At 41.9% G+C, this 16,158-nt stretch overlaps 1 protein-coding gene across 1 annotated transcript in view; it reads right to left on the reverse strand.

Moving 5' to 3' along the window:
* Positions 1 to 16,158, reverse strand: part of LRRC74A (leucine rich repeat containing 74A) — a 138,811-nt gene that overhangs the window by 116,410 nt on the left and 6,243 nt on the right. The window contains exons 3-6 of the mRNA XM_069206009.1: positions 12,868 to 12,975; positions 9,896 to 9,989; positions 8,285 to 8,334; positions 1,656 to 1,737 (exon numbers count right to left, since the gene is read on the reverse strand). Of these exons, the coding sequence (XP_069062110.1) occupies positions 1,656 to 1,737; positions 8,285 to 8,334; positions 9,896 to 9,989; positions 12,868 to 12,975 (334 nt within the window). The remainder of the gene's footprint in view (positions 1 to 1,655; positions 1,738 to 8,284; positions 8,335 to 9,895; positions 9,990 to 12,867; positions 12,976 to 16,158) is intronic.

Here is a 16,158-nt window from a genome sequence, read left to right on the forward strand (position 1 = left end):
CCAGATGTTTAAAAAGTGGCACTACATGCAATGTAGCGCCACTTTACTTGAGGCCCCTTGTTCCCCCCTACCACCACCATGTGTGCGCTGTATTTAATATACGGCACACCATGGTGCTGGGTAGGGGCCATAGCATCAACATTTTTTATGCTATTGTTGTACTTTTCAGGATTAGCACCAAAAAATTGGGCGCTAATCCTGAAAAGTAGATAGAGACCTATGATAAATAATGTGTGCCTCCGTTTAACACCTGCTCTGTGCAGGCGTTAAAAATGCAGCTAAAAATTAAGGATCATTTATTTTTATGTTCATTGTAAAGAAAAGTTCAATTGATTATTGGTGTTGGTAACTATGAGGTTTATAATAATATTAACAAGACAACAACAATAATAATGTTATTGTTACTATTTCCATAGCACGTGCTGAATGCTAGCAAGTGTATACTCTTCTATGCCTGTCTTCTATGCCATGGCGTCATACACGTTGGTCGTGTTTCACTGCCATTGAATGGTTCTGTAATCCAGGTTGGTGTATTTTTTTTTTTTAATCATTCTTTGATAGGATTTTTCAACGCAGAACAGGAGTAGCATAACATTGGCTGTTGGGTGATCACCACTATCTAATAAAACAGACTTTGGATTTGGCTAATGCCACTGGCAAAGGGCCTGATTTAGAGTTTGGCAGAGGGGATTACTCCGTCGACCACAGCTGCACCTTTTCCTGAATGAAGTATATATTTTTTGCTTCTTATGAATAGTGATCCATATCCTGATAGTTGTTTCGATGGTCGGATTGTCAGTATTTCTGGAACTTTAGACCTATGACAAACCAGAGGTTTCACATATATGATGCCGCTCTTCTAGGGTGACCCATGTGGCGGGAGCGGAATTCTGCAAGCTAGGAAAGCCGATGTGCCCAATAGTATGATTTTTCGTTTATTTTCAATAAAGAACTCTTAAGAAACTTTGAATGCAGCCATTCAAGAGACACACAAACCTTATTGTTAGCAATATTCATTTTTAAATGTTTTACTGCTGATTTTCATACTTTACCATTGAAATAAAAAGAATTATCCAAAGATCCAGTCCAAGAAAGATATCCTTGTCTCTTATTAAGGGATGTCAAAATGGATTAATCTAATTAAAAGAAAATAGGTGCCTATGGTTTCAACTTGATCGACGTGATCTGAACCAACTAAGAATCGAATTATGCATTTTAAAGCTTAGCTTGAAACACATATCAAGGCATCCAAGGAGTGGGTCCAGTGGCGTAACATAGGCCCCTGCAGCCCCAGTGGTGCCGGCGTGGGGGGAGTGAGCTTCAGAGAGCTCCCTCAGCACAGTACTCTGGCCTGAGAGCTCCTGAGTACGGAGGGGGGCCCTCAATGTATCTTGCAGGGGACCCCCTCAAGTTTTGTCACTCAGTAGAGTGGGTCAACTGATCTGAGCTATCATGTTCATAATTCAAACCATGATTCGCTCATCACTGATAAAACCCAAATTCAGCAAAATGAAGTGTTAACCCTCTGTCCCAAATTAGCCAAACTTAGGATCTAGTAACATTACATTTTCGGTTTCTGTGACTTTCCACTAATTGATTATTTATAAACACCATTATGATATTACGTGAAATTACAAAGAGAAAGACTGTTTTACCCAGCATTTGCCCCAGGTACACTCCACCGCTCTCACAGAAGGCGTTGTGGCTGAGGTCTAGCTCCTGTAACTTGAAATTGACCTACAGAGTAAAAAGATGGAAAAACTGAGACAAGCACAGGAGGTTTTATACAGATCATTTATCTAGCACACGTTACAATGGGATATATCTTTTAAAGATTAAAGGCTGTGTCAGTCCTGAATAAATTCAATGCATTGGCCCATGAGGTAGTGTTGATAATTTATTACAACGTTGAGAGGGTGGTTGACTGATTAACCATTTCAGCAATCTGAATGCTCTCAACACCTTTAGGGTTGGTGTAGAGTCACTCATATGTAAAATGCCATTTGTAGCTATAATTACCACATGCATTTCAAAGAATCCCTTTTCTCCTTTGAAATGGATATGTATTGTGACATGTGTGATGTATTTTCACTAAGGCAATGCCACTGTGCGTAGTAGATTTCTTTATGTGATAGGATTTTTGCAAAGTGTCAAATCTTTTCTTTGTAACGCGTGGGAGATTGACTGATTTGCTCAGAATCACAGTGGTGTTGTGCCAAGACCTAACAACCATTGTTAGAGCCAACATTCTCACCTTTGAAAATATTGGCTTTGCCACTGGCTTTTGTTTAAGCTGTGCAGCATGGCATTTGTCGACTTTGGCAATAATTTGCAGTCATGCTCTATAGCAGCATGAATGGAACTAAGAATAAAAAAGGATTATGATGCATCCAGCACTAGCACACTTAAAAAAAGCACATTAGCCCTGGCAGCATCATAGTGCTTTTTTAAATGAGTTTTACCCACACTGTGAAGCATCCTCACTGTTGTACTGCATGGCTGCAAAATATTGCCAAAGCTAATAGCTTTCATATGTGAGACCTACTGGCTTTGCCAATGATTGTTTTAGGCTGTGTCACGTGAGCAGGGCTGTATGTGAGATGCGCACAGTCAGCAGCCTTTTTTGAGTCACTTGACCCCTGCAAAGTCTAACCCGACCGACCCAAGCGTGGTGCAACCCTCCTCTCCCTGATGCACAAAGATGGTGCTTGCAAGGGGCATTAGTGTTTCTGCACTGCCCGTTTAGAGAAGATAAAAGGCCGGACCTGATGTAAAGGGTGCCTGGGTGTTGTATATCACCCCCAACGAGCTGTAGCCAGGCTGATCTATGCAAATACACTTGGTTAGTGGTACTTGTGGGTCGAGCTGCAGCCAGCTCGGTTTCACACCCTCTCATATCTGCACAGGGAGAGTAGATAAACACCACTCACTGTCCTGTATCTATATGCACACTGTTAATTATTAACACACTGCAGCTGCCTCAGACAGTGAAGCAGGCACCCGCCCCCCTGTGAAACAGTAACAATATATTCAGATCTGCATAGCGCCCTACAGCCGTTAGAATGGCCTTGCAGCACTGTTGTAATTTGGACACCCTGATCTCGAGGACACCACAGCAGACAGTCATCAGCAGGGTTATGGGAGTGAATTAATTCTGCTGCTGTAGAGCATTCGTTTTGTCATTTGAGCTGTCATTGTAGTGGAGGGTGTGGCGCTACTGCCAGAGCTGCTGACTTTGGACCTGGGGAACCGGGCTCTAGTCCCAGCGTCGGTTCAACAGTCTGTGATTCTGGGCAAATTAATTTATTTCCCTGTGGCCTTGCGTAATGCAATCTTATCACAGAAATATGGTGCTGGAGAAATTTTCAGAGTGGGGGTGCTGCCATCAGTGTTTCATCACTGAAGTCACAAAGATTGTGAAAAAATGTAGTGTGACACAAAGAACAAGGGGCATATTTATGATGCCCCTAGCGCCACACTTCCGTCATTTTTTTCCACAAATGTGGCGTTAAGGTGGCATTTCCCAGGGGCCATATTAACAAAGTGGTGCAATGCAATCTTTGTGCCACTTTGTAAACACTTGCGCCACAGTATGCCTGCCCCAGGCAAAATGTATGCAAGGGATTGTTCCCATGTAGGGAGGCCCAGAAAAATGGCGCAGTGAAATTTACTAGATTTCACTGCTCCATTTTTAGCATCATTATTAATGCCTGCCTAAGGCAGGCATTAAGATGATAGTCCCATTGAAAACAATAGGCCTCCCAGTGCTTTGCTGCATTAGTGCCATAATTTATGGCGCTAATCCAGCAAAGCGCCACATTAGCATCATAAATTATGATGCTAATATGGACACAACCGCCATGGTCGCCGTATTGTACACATGCTGTTGTCGGGGGGACGCAATGGGGTGCTAGAAAAGAGTTACATCATGAATGATGCGCCACTTTTCCATAAATATACCCCCAAGTGTAGCAAATGCGTAAAGCAGGACAGTGGTAAGGGCAATAGTATGTAGCTGGTGGTATGTTTTGGAGCACACTCTTGCAAGTATATTACTAAAGCAAGGAATGGTAGCTCACTGTCTTTTACAGACAGCCTATTTTCCATTGAAATGGCTGCTAACTTTGCACAGGCATACAGTTTTACTGATTAAACTACAAAGCGCACAAACAATAATGTGTGGAAATCTGGTTTCAGACAATGTTTCATTTGTGCATCACCAAATGTATTGATTGGCTTTGATCCTATTAAAATCTTTGTTTCCATCACACTTCAAAATTACAAAGGATCGTGCTTCACTTGAGTGCCCCCAACTGCTGATATATTCTGAAATATTTGTACAGTTCATTTACAGGTATTTCACTTTTATTGTGTGTTACAAAAAGACTACATCCTTTGCTTTCAAACAAGCTGTACCACAGTAAGATTGTCACAGTACAAAATTCACTCAATTTGCAGTCATAGAAAGAAAAGTAAATACCAGTCTCCATTGTAAAAGAATAAGCAGTCATTTGTCACAAGACATAGGCTGCCACTTCATCCCTGTATTTGAAGCACAGCAATTGTGACATGGTAAAAGCAAAATGTAAAGGCATATTTATTGCTCATTCACATTCTGAACTCCAGCATGGTTACTTTGGGGGCGCTGCAGCACCCTCAACACCCCGACTTGCAGCACCTATGGAAGTATCCCCTGAATTCCTCCCTCCCATATGGATATTCAGTTTTCTTTGAGCGGATTCTTTCACCCATGCATAAGTTCATGAGGCGCATCCGTCACTCATTACACTTTTCCTCATTGAACCACCAGCTCAAAGCTGGTGTTAAGAAAAAGTAGTCCCACTGTCGTAGGACAGAGACTGCTGGATTCTGGGTGGCAGCACCACCACTTGTGGGTGACTAAGTCAATCCCACACCGGTTTAACAGCTGTCAGCCCAACCGTTTCGGCTAGCTAGTAGCACCTCACCCAAACAGAAAGCAAAGGTGATTTGTGGCAGCCTGACGCATGACACTCGGTCACCTCTCAGGGAAATCATAGTCAACAAATCTTAACCCTTTCTCTCATTAGCAAAGATCTCATACATACACTTAGGCCAAATTAAAGATGCAGGATGGTTTGCAAAACATTTATTGAAAAGAATGCAATCTATGATAACACATGTGGGCTGCAATTATTAAATCAATGGGACATAGCAAGATTAGGATTATTACGATCAGTGAAAAGAAAAATAAACAACCTAAGCATATTGGAATAACATGTGCATTGAAATCCTACCTAACCCCTAGCTTCTAGCAAGAGCATAGCAGTATTAGCCCAATCTGCCTGCGCTTAGTACGTGGAAGGAGCACCCACCCCCATTACCTGAAAATGGGGGTCTGTCCGATGACTCCTTGGCTGGTTGTAGAAACAGGGCAGAGGTCAGCAATAAAATGGCATAAAGCATGGATGGGTATCCTGGCTTGAATGACCTCCCTCACTTTCCCTGGCTTGTATGATGTTTTTATAAGAAACATGTTTATGTCTGTGACATAGGCCTGACATGAGCATGTGCCTAAGTGTGGGACTGTTTATGTACTCTTGTGGCAACAATATTAGATGGATTATCATGTACTGTTCTTGTCAGCCTTGGGCAGAAGAAAATGGTGAAATGTTGGACACAAAAATAATAACAACGCTTTCGCAGAATCACTGCTGATTAGATAAAATAAAACATCCCCACTAAAAAGCAAGCTGAACTAAAATGAATAAATGAAATTCGAGCATATATTTGGGTAAAAGGGCACAGGCCGCAGGACTAAGCTATGTTAAAATATGTGTGCCCAAGCAAGGTGTGAAAATAGGCCCACTACACCACAATCCAATGGAATCTTTCCAGCTTCCATAAATAAGGGGTAAGGGGATACTGGGCAGTGAACCTCCACTGACAAGATCTGATTGTTCACCGTACAATATACTCTTTTTCCCTCATATTTACATTACTTTTGTTTTAAAATAAACCGCATATTTAGATCAACAGTGGAGAGGATACGGATATGACAAAAAATTGCAATTCCAAACAGCATTTTTCCTCATATTTGCTGCATGCTTTGTGCAAAAAATAAAATTATAAATCAGGCTGCAGATATTTACAGTGCTAAAAAGAGGAGGAAGTATTGTGAGATGTACTATATAAGTCAATGTTCACAAACCAGTCTACGTGTTTTCAACATTAGGTATTCCTATAGCTGTTTTTTTTTTTTTAATATTTCTATTTAAGCATGCATCTCTCTCAAAGACTGCATTTCTGGACATGTATCTGAAAAGAAGCAGTAATTTGAATATTGGTTTGGATTCTTATAAGGGAACATTTCTGTCTCCTGTTACAAATAACGACCTTGCAGTACTAGCCTGCAAGAACGTTGTTAAAGAGTGATGCCCAGAGAAATGCTATGGCAAGCACTACAATTCAGGTTAAGCTAAAATTGCAGATGGCTCAAAGTGCATCAGCAAAGGCTTCAAACTGGTCCCAAGCAGAGGTCGGCAATGCTTCTGCAGAGGCAGGCTCGCCTTTTCTCTCACTGGGCATTTCCCCAGTCGGCTGGAGTCTTTGGCGGTCAAGGTTTATGTCTCATCTGAAACAGCGCATGACATTTTAGGAGCTCATTGGGTGGCTTCATCATCACTTGCGTTTCTTTGCTTCTCTTTGATCAGTGATGGTCAGCTTCACTCCTCTTCGTGTGTTTGTCCCTCCCTTGGAGCACGACCCAGGTACTTGTGTCCTTTCATTGACTTCTGTTTTGCTGCCTGCTCCCCTTCCCTCCCACTCTCCATTGTGCTCCATGTTGTTACGTGCCCCCTGTCCTGCTCCAGGTTGTTGATTGCCCAACCACCCCTCCTGTTTCACTCCATGTGGTTGCCTGCCCCCATTCACTGTCTCATCCCACTTCTGGTTATTGCTTGCCCCCACCCACCATGCCATCCCATCCCAATCTGTGTTGTGGCTTTCCCCCACCCATCCTCTGTTGTGATCCACACTGGTGTATAACATGGATAAAACACTGGCAAAGCTGTAGTCAAGACATGTTGGCTTTGCCAAAACTTTTTTAAGTCGCAGGCCATTGCTGTTATGTTACTGCAGCAGAAAAAGATGGGAGAGATCAGAAAGAGTGGGGGAGAGATAGAAGAGAGAAGAAGAGGGACAGAAAGTGGATGGATGGATGGATGGATGGAAACAGAAAGATTGAGAAAGAACTGAGTGGGGCTGGTTTGAATATTTTTGCAAGGAATGGTTTTGGGTCCAGTCAGAGCATTCAAACGGTGAAAGCACAAATATCAAGAACTGACTTGAAAATATAAAATGGCTGTTTTGAAGCTCAGCATGAAACCACGTCAAATTCCTTATAAATAATTATTTTGGTGGAACATTGTGTTTTGTAACCCCCTGTGATATCTTCAAGGTGAAAGTGCACTTTTTGCTACTTCTACCTCTATGCTTTTTGTAAAAATTAAAACAATGAACATGGAGAGGTTTTTGTAAGAATGGGTGATGCATCGAAGCAACTTCCTGTACAGGAGCTCTGGTCAATATAAGGACGAAAATGAACAAGTACTGGTATCGCTTTGACAAGCCTGCAATAATTTATTTTGCAAATATATGCAATAGATGTTCAATGTGTAAAAGTAACAAAAAGTCAAGAATGCCACCTTCTAAAGATTTTATGCATGTTTCGGCAAGTAAATTAACCGTTGTAAGAACAAATAAAAAATGAAAAGAAAGTACACATTTGCCCTGGAAATGAAGTGTGCTACAAGAAAATGATGCCATGCACAATGGAGGGAGCCAACAACTGAAGTGGGCTGACCCAATTGCCCCATGTTGCAGTCTGTAACAGGCATAAGCAAAATGTGAATCACAATTTAATGGACCAATTGATGATGAAGAGGGCTGATAGAAACCTTATCTATCTATATATATGTATACATATAAATAAATAGATGGACAAAGACAGATGGATGGATGGATAGATAGATAGATAGATAGATAGATAGATAGATAGATAGATAGATAGATAGATAGATAGATAGATAGATAGATAGATAAATAGATAGATAGATAGATAGATAACACTATCTCTAGGACAAACCTAAAAGGCCACACATGACTGATCTCAGTGCAATTCGGAACACAGAACTGTAGCTAAAGACCACACTGTGGTGCTCCAGAAGGCCCGAAGAGCAGCAGACTATATGTTCTTAAAAGCCCTTCTCTGTAGTCAGTCTTAATATAAAGTGTTAGTACTCACAGACAGGGCATCAGAAAAGTGCTTGGCAGATGCATCCTTGAACCCGTTTCCTAAAAAAGAAGAGATTGTGAGCTGTTGACTCCTTCCAAGGATCTGACCATAGCAGGACTGTCAAGCCGCTTTCAATGTGAAGGGAACTCCCTCTTTTTGATGACTCTCAACTTGACAGCCTCAATAAGGTATTATTAAACATATAACTGTGGTCATGGGTGCCTGATGCCACACTTCAAAAGATTCAACCTTCCCACTCTTCACTGTGCTGCCTTTAAAGATGCCACCCTTCCCTGGTTTTCGGTGAGTAAATATGACAAGTAAAACTCCTGGTCAATCACATTTGCTCCTAATGAAGCAAATGCAAATATTTAAAAGGTATATGTATTGACCCGACCACAAGAACCCTTTTTGCAACCTATTAAAGAGATTTCATACATGTCAACAATTGCTGGTAAACCCAAGCTAAAAAAGCTCTTTATTAACAGTGGCAGATCAGGGCACATTGTGGTATAAGACTGCCACAGGGGCAAAGGGTGCAAAAAGAACAGATGATGAATGGAATGTTGACCAATGGCAAACATTTGCCAACAGTCACAGATCTGGGAATAAATTGATAGTTTTTTGCTCACCATACAATTTCAGCTTCGACCCAGTCATATACAGATCAGTCTTGACCCTGCTCCCCATGGGAACAGTCCAGCCCAAACTGCCAGGCTAGGTCCTTCCTGGACCGGACGCAATCATCTTGGGACTGGTTTCGGGGCCAGGGAGGACCTAGCCTGGCAGTTCGGGCAGGACTGAGCAAGGACAAGACTGAATTGCATATGGCTGGGTCCAAACTGGGATGTCATGGTGGGCAAAAAAGCAATGGACTGTGATGCGGCCCGATTGGCTGCCAGTGGCTGAAATTAATTCAAGCATTTCATCCATCACCTTGTTGTTTTTGCATTGGATATGTCCGGAGTGGGTCTCGAGCTTACTGTGCCACTGGATTCAAGCTAACCATTATCCTCTCTCATTTCCATCCCTTGACATGCATCCTTTTACCCATTTCTCCCCCTCCCTTCTCTTCTTTTCCACTTTTTATCTGTACCTCAAGCAGTAGTCTTATGTTTCTTACGCTTATGCCTAATGTTTCATACCAGAACACTCGTTCTCTGTAATGTTGAAGGATTTTTCTTTCCCCAGTTACCTGTCCAGGTTGAGTGCACTTTATATGAATGCATACATGAATAGTAAGAGGGGGTGATGTAGAATAGGCAGCAGCCTAGGCAAGATAACAGCCAATGAGCCTTTTTTCCAGTCCAGGGAGGACCTGGCCTGAGAGTTTGGGAGGCAGTGTTCCCATGGGGAGCAGAGTCAAGACTGATTTGTATACGGCTGGGTCCAAACTGGGGTATCATGGTGGGAAAAAACTATGGATTGGGATGCAGCCTGAGCGATTTCTGGTGGCTGAGATTAATTGAAGCATCCCATCCATCATCTTATTGTTTTTGCACAGGAGAAAAAGGTGGCAGGACCCATTCTGGCTCCAAAGGATGCCGTGAGTAGTGCAACTCTACAAAGGATGCTTTACGGAGATACGACCCCCCATATGCCATCAGTGCAGACACCTACCTGACAGCTTCACTACTTGCAGGGTCACGTTTTCCAGCAGCATTTTGCAGAACACTTCTGAACCTCGGAACTGCAGCTGGTTGTTGGAGAGATTCTAAAAAGAGACAAGGTAAAAACTTTCAGCACAAAAGATTTTAGCCAATTTTAGCCAAGCCATAGAAACATTATGGGCCTGATTTAGATGTTGGCGGAGGGGCTATTCCATCACAACAATGACGGATAACCTGTCCCTCGAAATATAAATCCCATAGAATATAATGGGATTTATATTTCGCAGGGGGGATACCCATCACCTTTGTGGAGTGGTAACCTGTCCACCGACATCTGTATCAAGCCCTTTGTCTGAAATGATAATATTGTAGCTAGTTGTGGTAGGGCAAAGGATTGCCAAATTCTGGCAAGTAAATTGTATCATGTAAATGAAAAGTTCATTCCAACAAACTGCAAATCAAAAAAGCATACTTCTAAAGGAACTATGGTCTCTAACATGACGAAGGTGGTCTAGGATTGGAATGGAAAGTAAATGTGAAGACGTGTTTAACCACTGCCAATTCTCTGCGAAAACGCAGTGCATAGTGTTTCAGTTCCAAGGAAGATTTACTGTGCAGCATCTAGTAACAAAATTATATTATTCTGCATTGCCATATTTTTCACTACTCTGCCACTTTCTGTTACTTAGTAAAATTAGCAACATTAGCTCAACCTTTTTCTATGTTCCCTCCCCACAACTACATTTTGTAATTTTTAATCTGAGCATCTGGTGCTTGACTCCTGGAATAACAGGGCCTGTTGGCCACACCCGAGCTATGTGGTCCTTGCCCTAAAAAAGAAAAACATTTCTATTATATACATTACGATAATTGGCACTTTGATATGTAAATTTTAAGTGTGTGCAATACATTTGCGCAACTGCACAAAGTTAAATTATGGGGTAAAAGATGCTTTTTCCCGCTTGTGGCCGACCACTTCGATCTTCGGAGGAGTGACTAGCCTGGTCTTGCCAACTGTCTATGAGGAGACAGGAGTGAAAAGCAGTAGATGAACTTTCTGCCATCTTGCTCTTCTGGGGTGAAAATGTCTCTTGGAGAGCCTTAGCAAGAAGATATAGCCCTAAAGCAGTAACTATGTCACTTTGCAAAAATCTGGTGTAGAGAAAGAGGCAGATTCAAGTGTAATTATCCTACTGCACTGTGCCAGTCACAGCCTGGCGTTACCTTTTACATTTCCTGATTGGTCCACTCTTAGGGAGACCTCCCAGGGTCGAGCACACAGTAGCAGGCTGACCTGCTTGCTGGAAGAATTTCCACATTCCTAACAGAACATTTGGGGAGCGATAGCGCCTTTTTCTCTGCCTTCAGCTCTGGAGAGAGCTGTTCCAGGGGTCTACAGAAGATAGACTCTAGCTGGCTTATGACAACTCAGGGCCCAGGCCCTGCAGGCTAGGCAGTGTGCCTTGTAAGAACTGTAGCTCATGTGGTTGGTGAATGCAGAAGGTTCTTCAGGGCACAGAGGATGCTGTGTCCGCCTGGAAGTAAAGAGTGGTTGAACTGTAACTGTGCCTTTATATCGCCTTTCTTCTAGAATTGCTGCCATGTGCCTGGGAATGTAGGAAGTCCAGTTGACATAGGCGAGCTGGTGTTGCTTGAGAACTCAAATATGATTTGCGTACTGATCTTAATCAGTGGTAGCCTGATTCTACCTTTTATAGTCCCTTGATGGTTTTAACGTCACGAAGGCTTCGTGAACTTTAAGAAGGATAAATGGCATATCTGCTTGCAGAAAGAATTCATATCTTCCTGACAACGTTTTGGTGAAAGGCAGCGCTTGCTTTGATTTGTGTGTGGAATGCTGCTCCAAGGGGCTACGGAAGATAGACTTTTGCTTACCACTCTCATTTCTTAACACACTTGTTTTAATATGAAACGGGTCATCACATATGATGTTACCTCATAAGATACATACGTCCTAGTTGACATTCTAAGCTTCTGTTGGACGGATCAATTTAAAAAATTGAAATTAACTCATGCACCTTATGTGGCCATACCTTGCTTTAAAAATTCAGCAAAAAATTAGGAAAGGCAAAAAATATTGTTTTCTAATTCACATAAGATATATATGTCTCTGTGTGTTTATTGTTGTTACTGCGTACACTGTTCATCTCTGCTTGCTCAACATTTGACAGACTCTTCCCAAGCAGTTATGCAGAATTCCACCACTTTTAATTCACAAATTTTGCAGTCATCATTTTTTTGGGCGTAACCACATACCATCAAGTTTTTTCCTCCCCTGTACTCAGGGCTACTGGGATTATGTGATTAGGGGTCTACTGCGTTTTTCGCATAATTATGAATTTGCTGCATTCACAACATAATCCGTCACCTGCTGCATAATTTGCAGATTTCAACAACAAAAAATTCTAGCACTAATGGATCGAAAGTTTCTAAAATCTTGGTGACAAATGTTGCTCTGCACCGGAAGACACTTTGAAAACTCTTATTATTCACCTTTCAGTTCCTTTTCACTGTATTGCTGGTTTAAACTAGTACTAATACGGTGTCTAGACAGAGTTAACGTATAAAAATGACAACACAATGAACAGATACTTTATCAAACTGTGCCGCATTATGCCACGTAATTCGCATTTTCTTGCTGCATAATTGAGCAAACCGTGCCACATAATTTGGTCTTCCCTTGCCGCATAATTCCAGTGGCCATGCCTATACTCTTCTGCATCCACCAAGTGCACACCCTTTTCCCCCGTAGCTCTCATTCACTCCAATACTCCTTTCCCATAAACTTCCTATGTTGTGGTCAAGCAGCTCCAGGAATCACACAGTGATTCAGTTCTATAAGAAGTAGAGTTATGGATGGAATGGAAGCTATAGCATGGGGTTGAAGTGTCCAGTGCCATTTTTCTGCTATGGACACAAACATACAAGAAGAAGGTTCAGAAAGCGGCTGAGAAGTCATACCAGTTCCTGGATATAATTGTTCTCCCGCAGCATCTCCGCCAAGTCAGCCAGACCTTCATCCTGGATCCAGTTGTCTTTCAGTGACAGGTGAGTGATGAACGTGTTGGACTGAGGGAAGCCAGGGAGGCGAGAGAATGAAGAGGCAGGGAGTGGGAGGACCATGATGTTGACAAAAAGAATTAAGAGATAGAGAGGACAAGAGATTAAAGAAACAGAAGGAAAAAGAAAAGTAAAGTTGCAACAATGAAAACAAAGTAGGATGGGGTAGGCAAGACAAAAGGAAGGAAAAATAGGACAAATTATGAAAAATTAGTAAAACATCCTACTGTATTTTTTTGGCAGCCACTGTGGCTGCATTCAGAGTGGTGTAGAAGGTAAGCACAGTTCACATCGACCCTGACAATACTCAGTAACTCATGCATAAAATATAAAATATTATAAACTATCCCTTTTTTGGAGCATATAAAGGCTCATGACCGACTTTTAACTCCAAAACCCAGTAACAGAAAATTTACTCAGACCAGTTCCAAAGTGACTGCTTCACCAGCCAACCTAATCACATTCAAACAGTGCCATGACGACATCCACTCCATCCTGTCCCGCCTCTAATAATAGTTAAGTTGGACCTTTTTCAATTAGGGGATCAGTACATGTTGTACACGAATGTGATTTCTCTGAAAATGTGTTTTAATTATGACTTTAGCTGAAGCACATGTATTAGATGTCCAGAGGATCAGAAAGAATTTGACATGTGTAAATAAAACTTAGAGTGGGGACAGTGATGTCCTTTGAGATGTCATCAGTGATGTCACTGACCATGTCATGAGTGATGTAATATGTGCGGTCATAAGCAGTGCATGGCAGGGGTATAAGTTATAGTTAGCTACCTAACTACAATGTCAATGTAACCTTTGTTTTTTCAGTGAAAATATATTACATATAGTGTATAGTGTATATATATTACATGCGATCGATACCCCATGGAGTTCAACACCCCACAGACTGCCAACCCTCCACTACACAGTGCACTATGGGGTCAGGCAAGACCTTTTGCTGGCCAAAGTCTCATGATCTTGCAGCCTCAAAGCCCCGCCTTATATTTTTTCCCACTGTACTGTGGTGCTGCTGTATTACTGGGAATTGACATTTGGGCCGGTGCTGAGCCCCGCAGTAGTATTGGGGTACCCCAAAGCCATGAAAAAATATATTTTAAATCCGACCCTGGGGATTCAATATATATATATGTATATATATATATTTATATATGTGTTTAACAACACAGGGACAGATTGAATGTTTTGACACCATGTTACCTTGGTAGTACAGAGGCAGTACTACTTTAGCCAATCAGATAGCGTGTTTTGAGTTTGCAGTACTGCGGTACTCAGTGGAAGTACAGTGAACATACAGCATTGCTGGACACCTATAAATTTTGAACCTTAATTTCTCAAGAAATACTGAAAAGATGTATATAAAATCACAAAAAGCATGTTTGCTTGTAGGTCAACATCTAGCTATCTGCCAAATATGGTGTAATTCTGTTCTCCCTTTTTGGCTGTAGTTGTTCCTAAAATTCCTATGGGAAACTGCATGGGGAAAACACTTTTAGGACCCCTCTTTTTATTCTGCACGCAATTGACAGATCACCACACACACGTACACTCACACATACACACACACTGTGAACAGAGTACTTACTACTTGAGGATGGTTCAGCCATTTTCACCTCGTAATTGGTGCCTTAGCGGGGTGTGCTAAGACGCATAGGAATGCATATATGGGCTTCGAGCACACATTTTCACAGGCATTTATATTTAACCTGTCTCATGAAAGGGAGGCCCAATAGGGCTAAGATGTGTGTGTTATCATTCAGATGAGTTGTAGGCCTAATAATCCAGACTACTTCCTGGGCCAATTTGCCCATCTGCCATAAGTGAATGCAAAACTGGGGGCAGTTTCACCGTTTCCACATTTGCCTGCTGAGGAATGGAAAAATGCTGCTGCGGAATGGAAAAATGAAGCCATGCAGGAAAAATCCCCTGCAAAACAAGAATTCCCGATTCAGGGCACTTATGTCAACTAGCACTGTTAGGGCCTGAGCATTGTAATTAACATAAGGGTAAGTACATTAAATAGCTATAATGGTCGATTCCTGAAAGTGCTTCTCAAAGACTCTTTCCCAGCAGAGAGGCACCTGCCTCCTTAGGTTGATCGACTACATATTGTGGCACACCATACATCAGTCCAATGTAAGTAATCTTTTTTTATATTTTGATCAAATAGTTAGCAAGCATACATGTGATATAGGTATTATATCAAATGTATTCTTCAATGCAGATCTCCGTGTCAGGTTAGGTTAAAGACAAACACTCAATGCATTATGCTACATTAATGGCTTCAATTACAATAGGTCAGTTAATACATGATGGAAATTGTAGAGGCTCACGGGGTCTGCACCACTCTTATATGCCCAACGCCATACGGGCACAGAACCCCCCTCACCGCTCATGTCGTTTGGCCATGTGCGGTATTGGGTTGGGCGTCCAACCCCTATGCCACCAAGTGATGGACATCTTACTTTAAGTTAAAAAAAAATAGAAATTCACTGTAAATAAGAAAAGTGAAAGTGGCATTATAGTTAAGAATTGTAATAACATGTTACTTTACATGTTGTCATCCTGCACCCTCCATGTCCAATTCTTGCAAATACAAACACCTAGGCTCTCCCTAGAGAGCAGAGACAAGCTTTACGCTGAACATCAGGGCTGTGATTTAGCTAAAATAAAGTGAGCGACCATGAGCCCCTTAACAGCCATCAGTAACACATTTGGTAATCAAGTCCTGGCAGACAGTAGGTATTAAAGGGGTCCTCCAAGTCACCAGAGCACTGCACTCCTGAAATTCTGATAAATAATACATTTCTAGGGTGACATATCTAACGATGGCATTTTTGCAATTATGTATTTAAACGTGCTTTATGACAGATAACTGAACATAAAGGCAATGTTTGAAATGTTAAATATGTTCATAGCTGTAAAGTAGCCTCTGTCCTCTGCAGCACCTGCGCCAATCACAGCACATTGTATTTTGGGACTTGTGGTGTCGCTGTTAACATTGAAAGTCTGGGCACAGAATGTAGACTACACCATTCAGGTAGATTATTACTGTTATGAAAGAGGAAGGGTCCCCTTTGTCCTGATGGAATGTAATGGGAGGCCTGTGCACACAGTGTCAATCTTAAGGTACTTTTCTGAACTCACAAGTGCCTCGACATGCCACCCCCTGTATCAT

Source organism: Pleurodeles waltl, chromosome 9 (genome assembly GCF_031143425.1).
Source record: "Pleurodeles waltl isolate 20211129_DDA chromosome 9, aPleWal1.hap1.20221129, whole genome shotgun sequence".
NCBI classification, from domain to species: Eukaryota; Metazoa; Chordata; class Amphibia; order Caudata; family Salamandridae; genus Pleurodeles; species Pleurodeles waltl.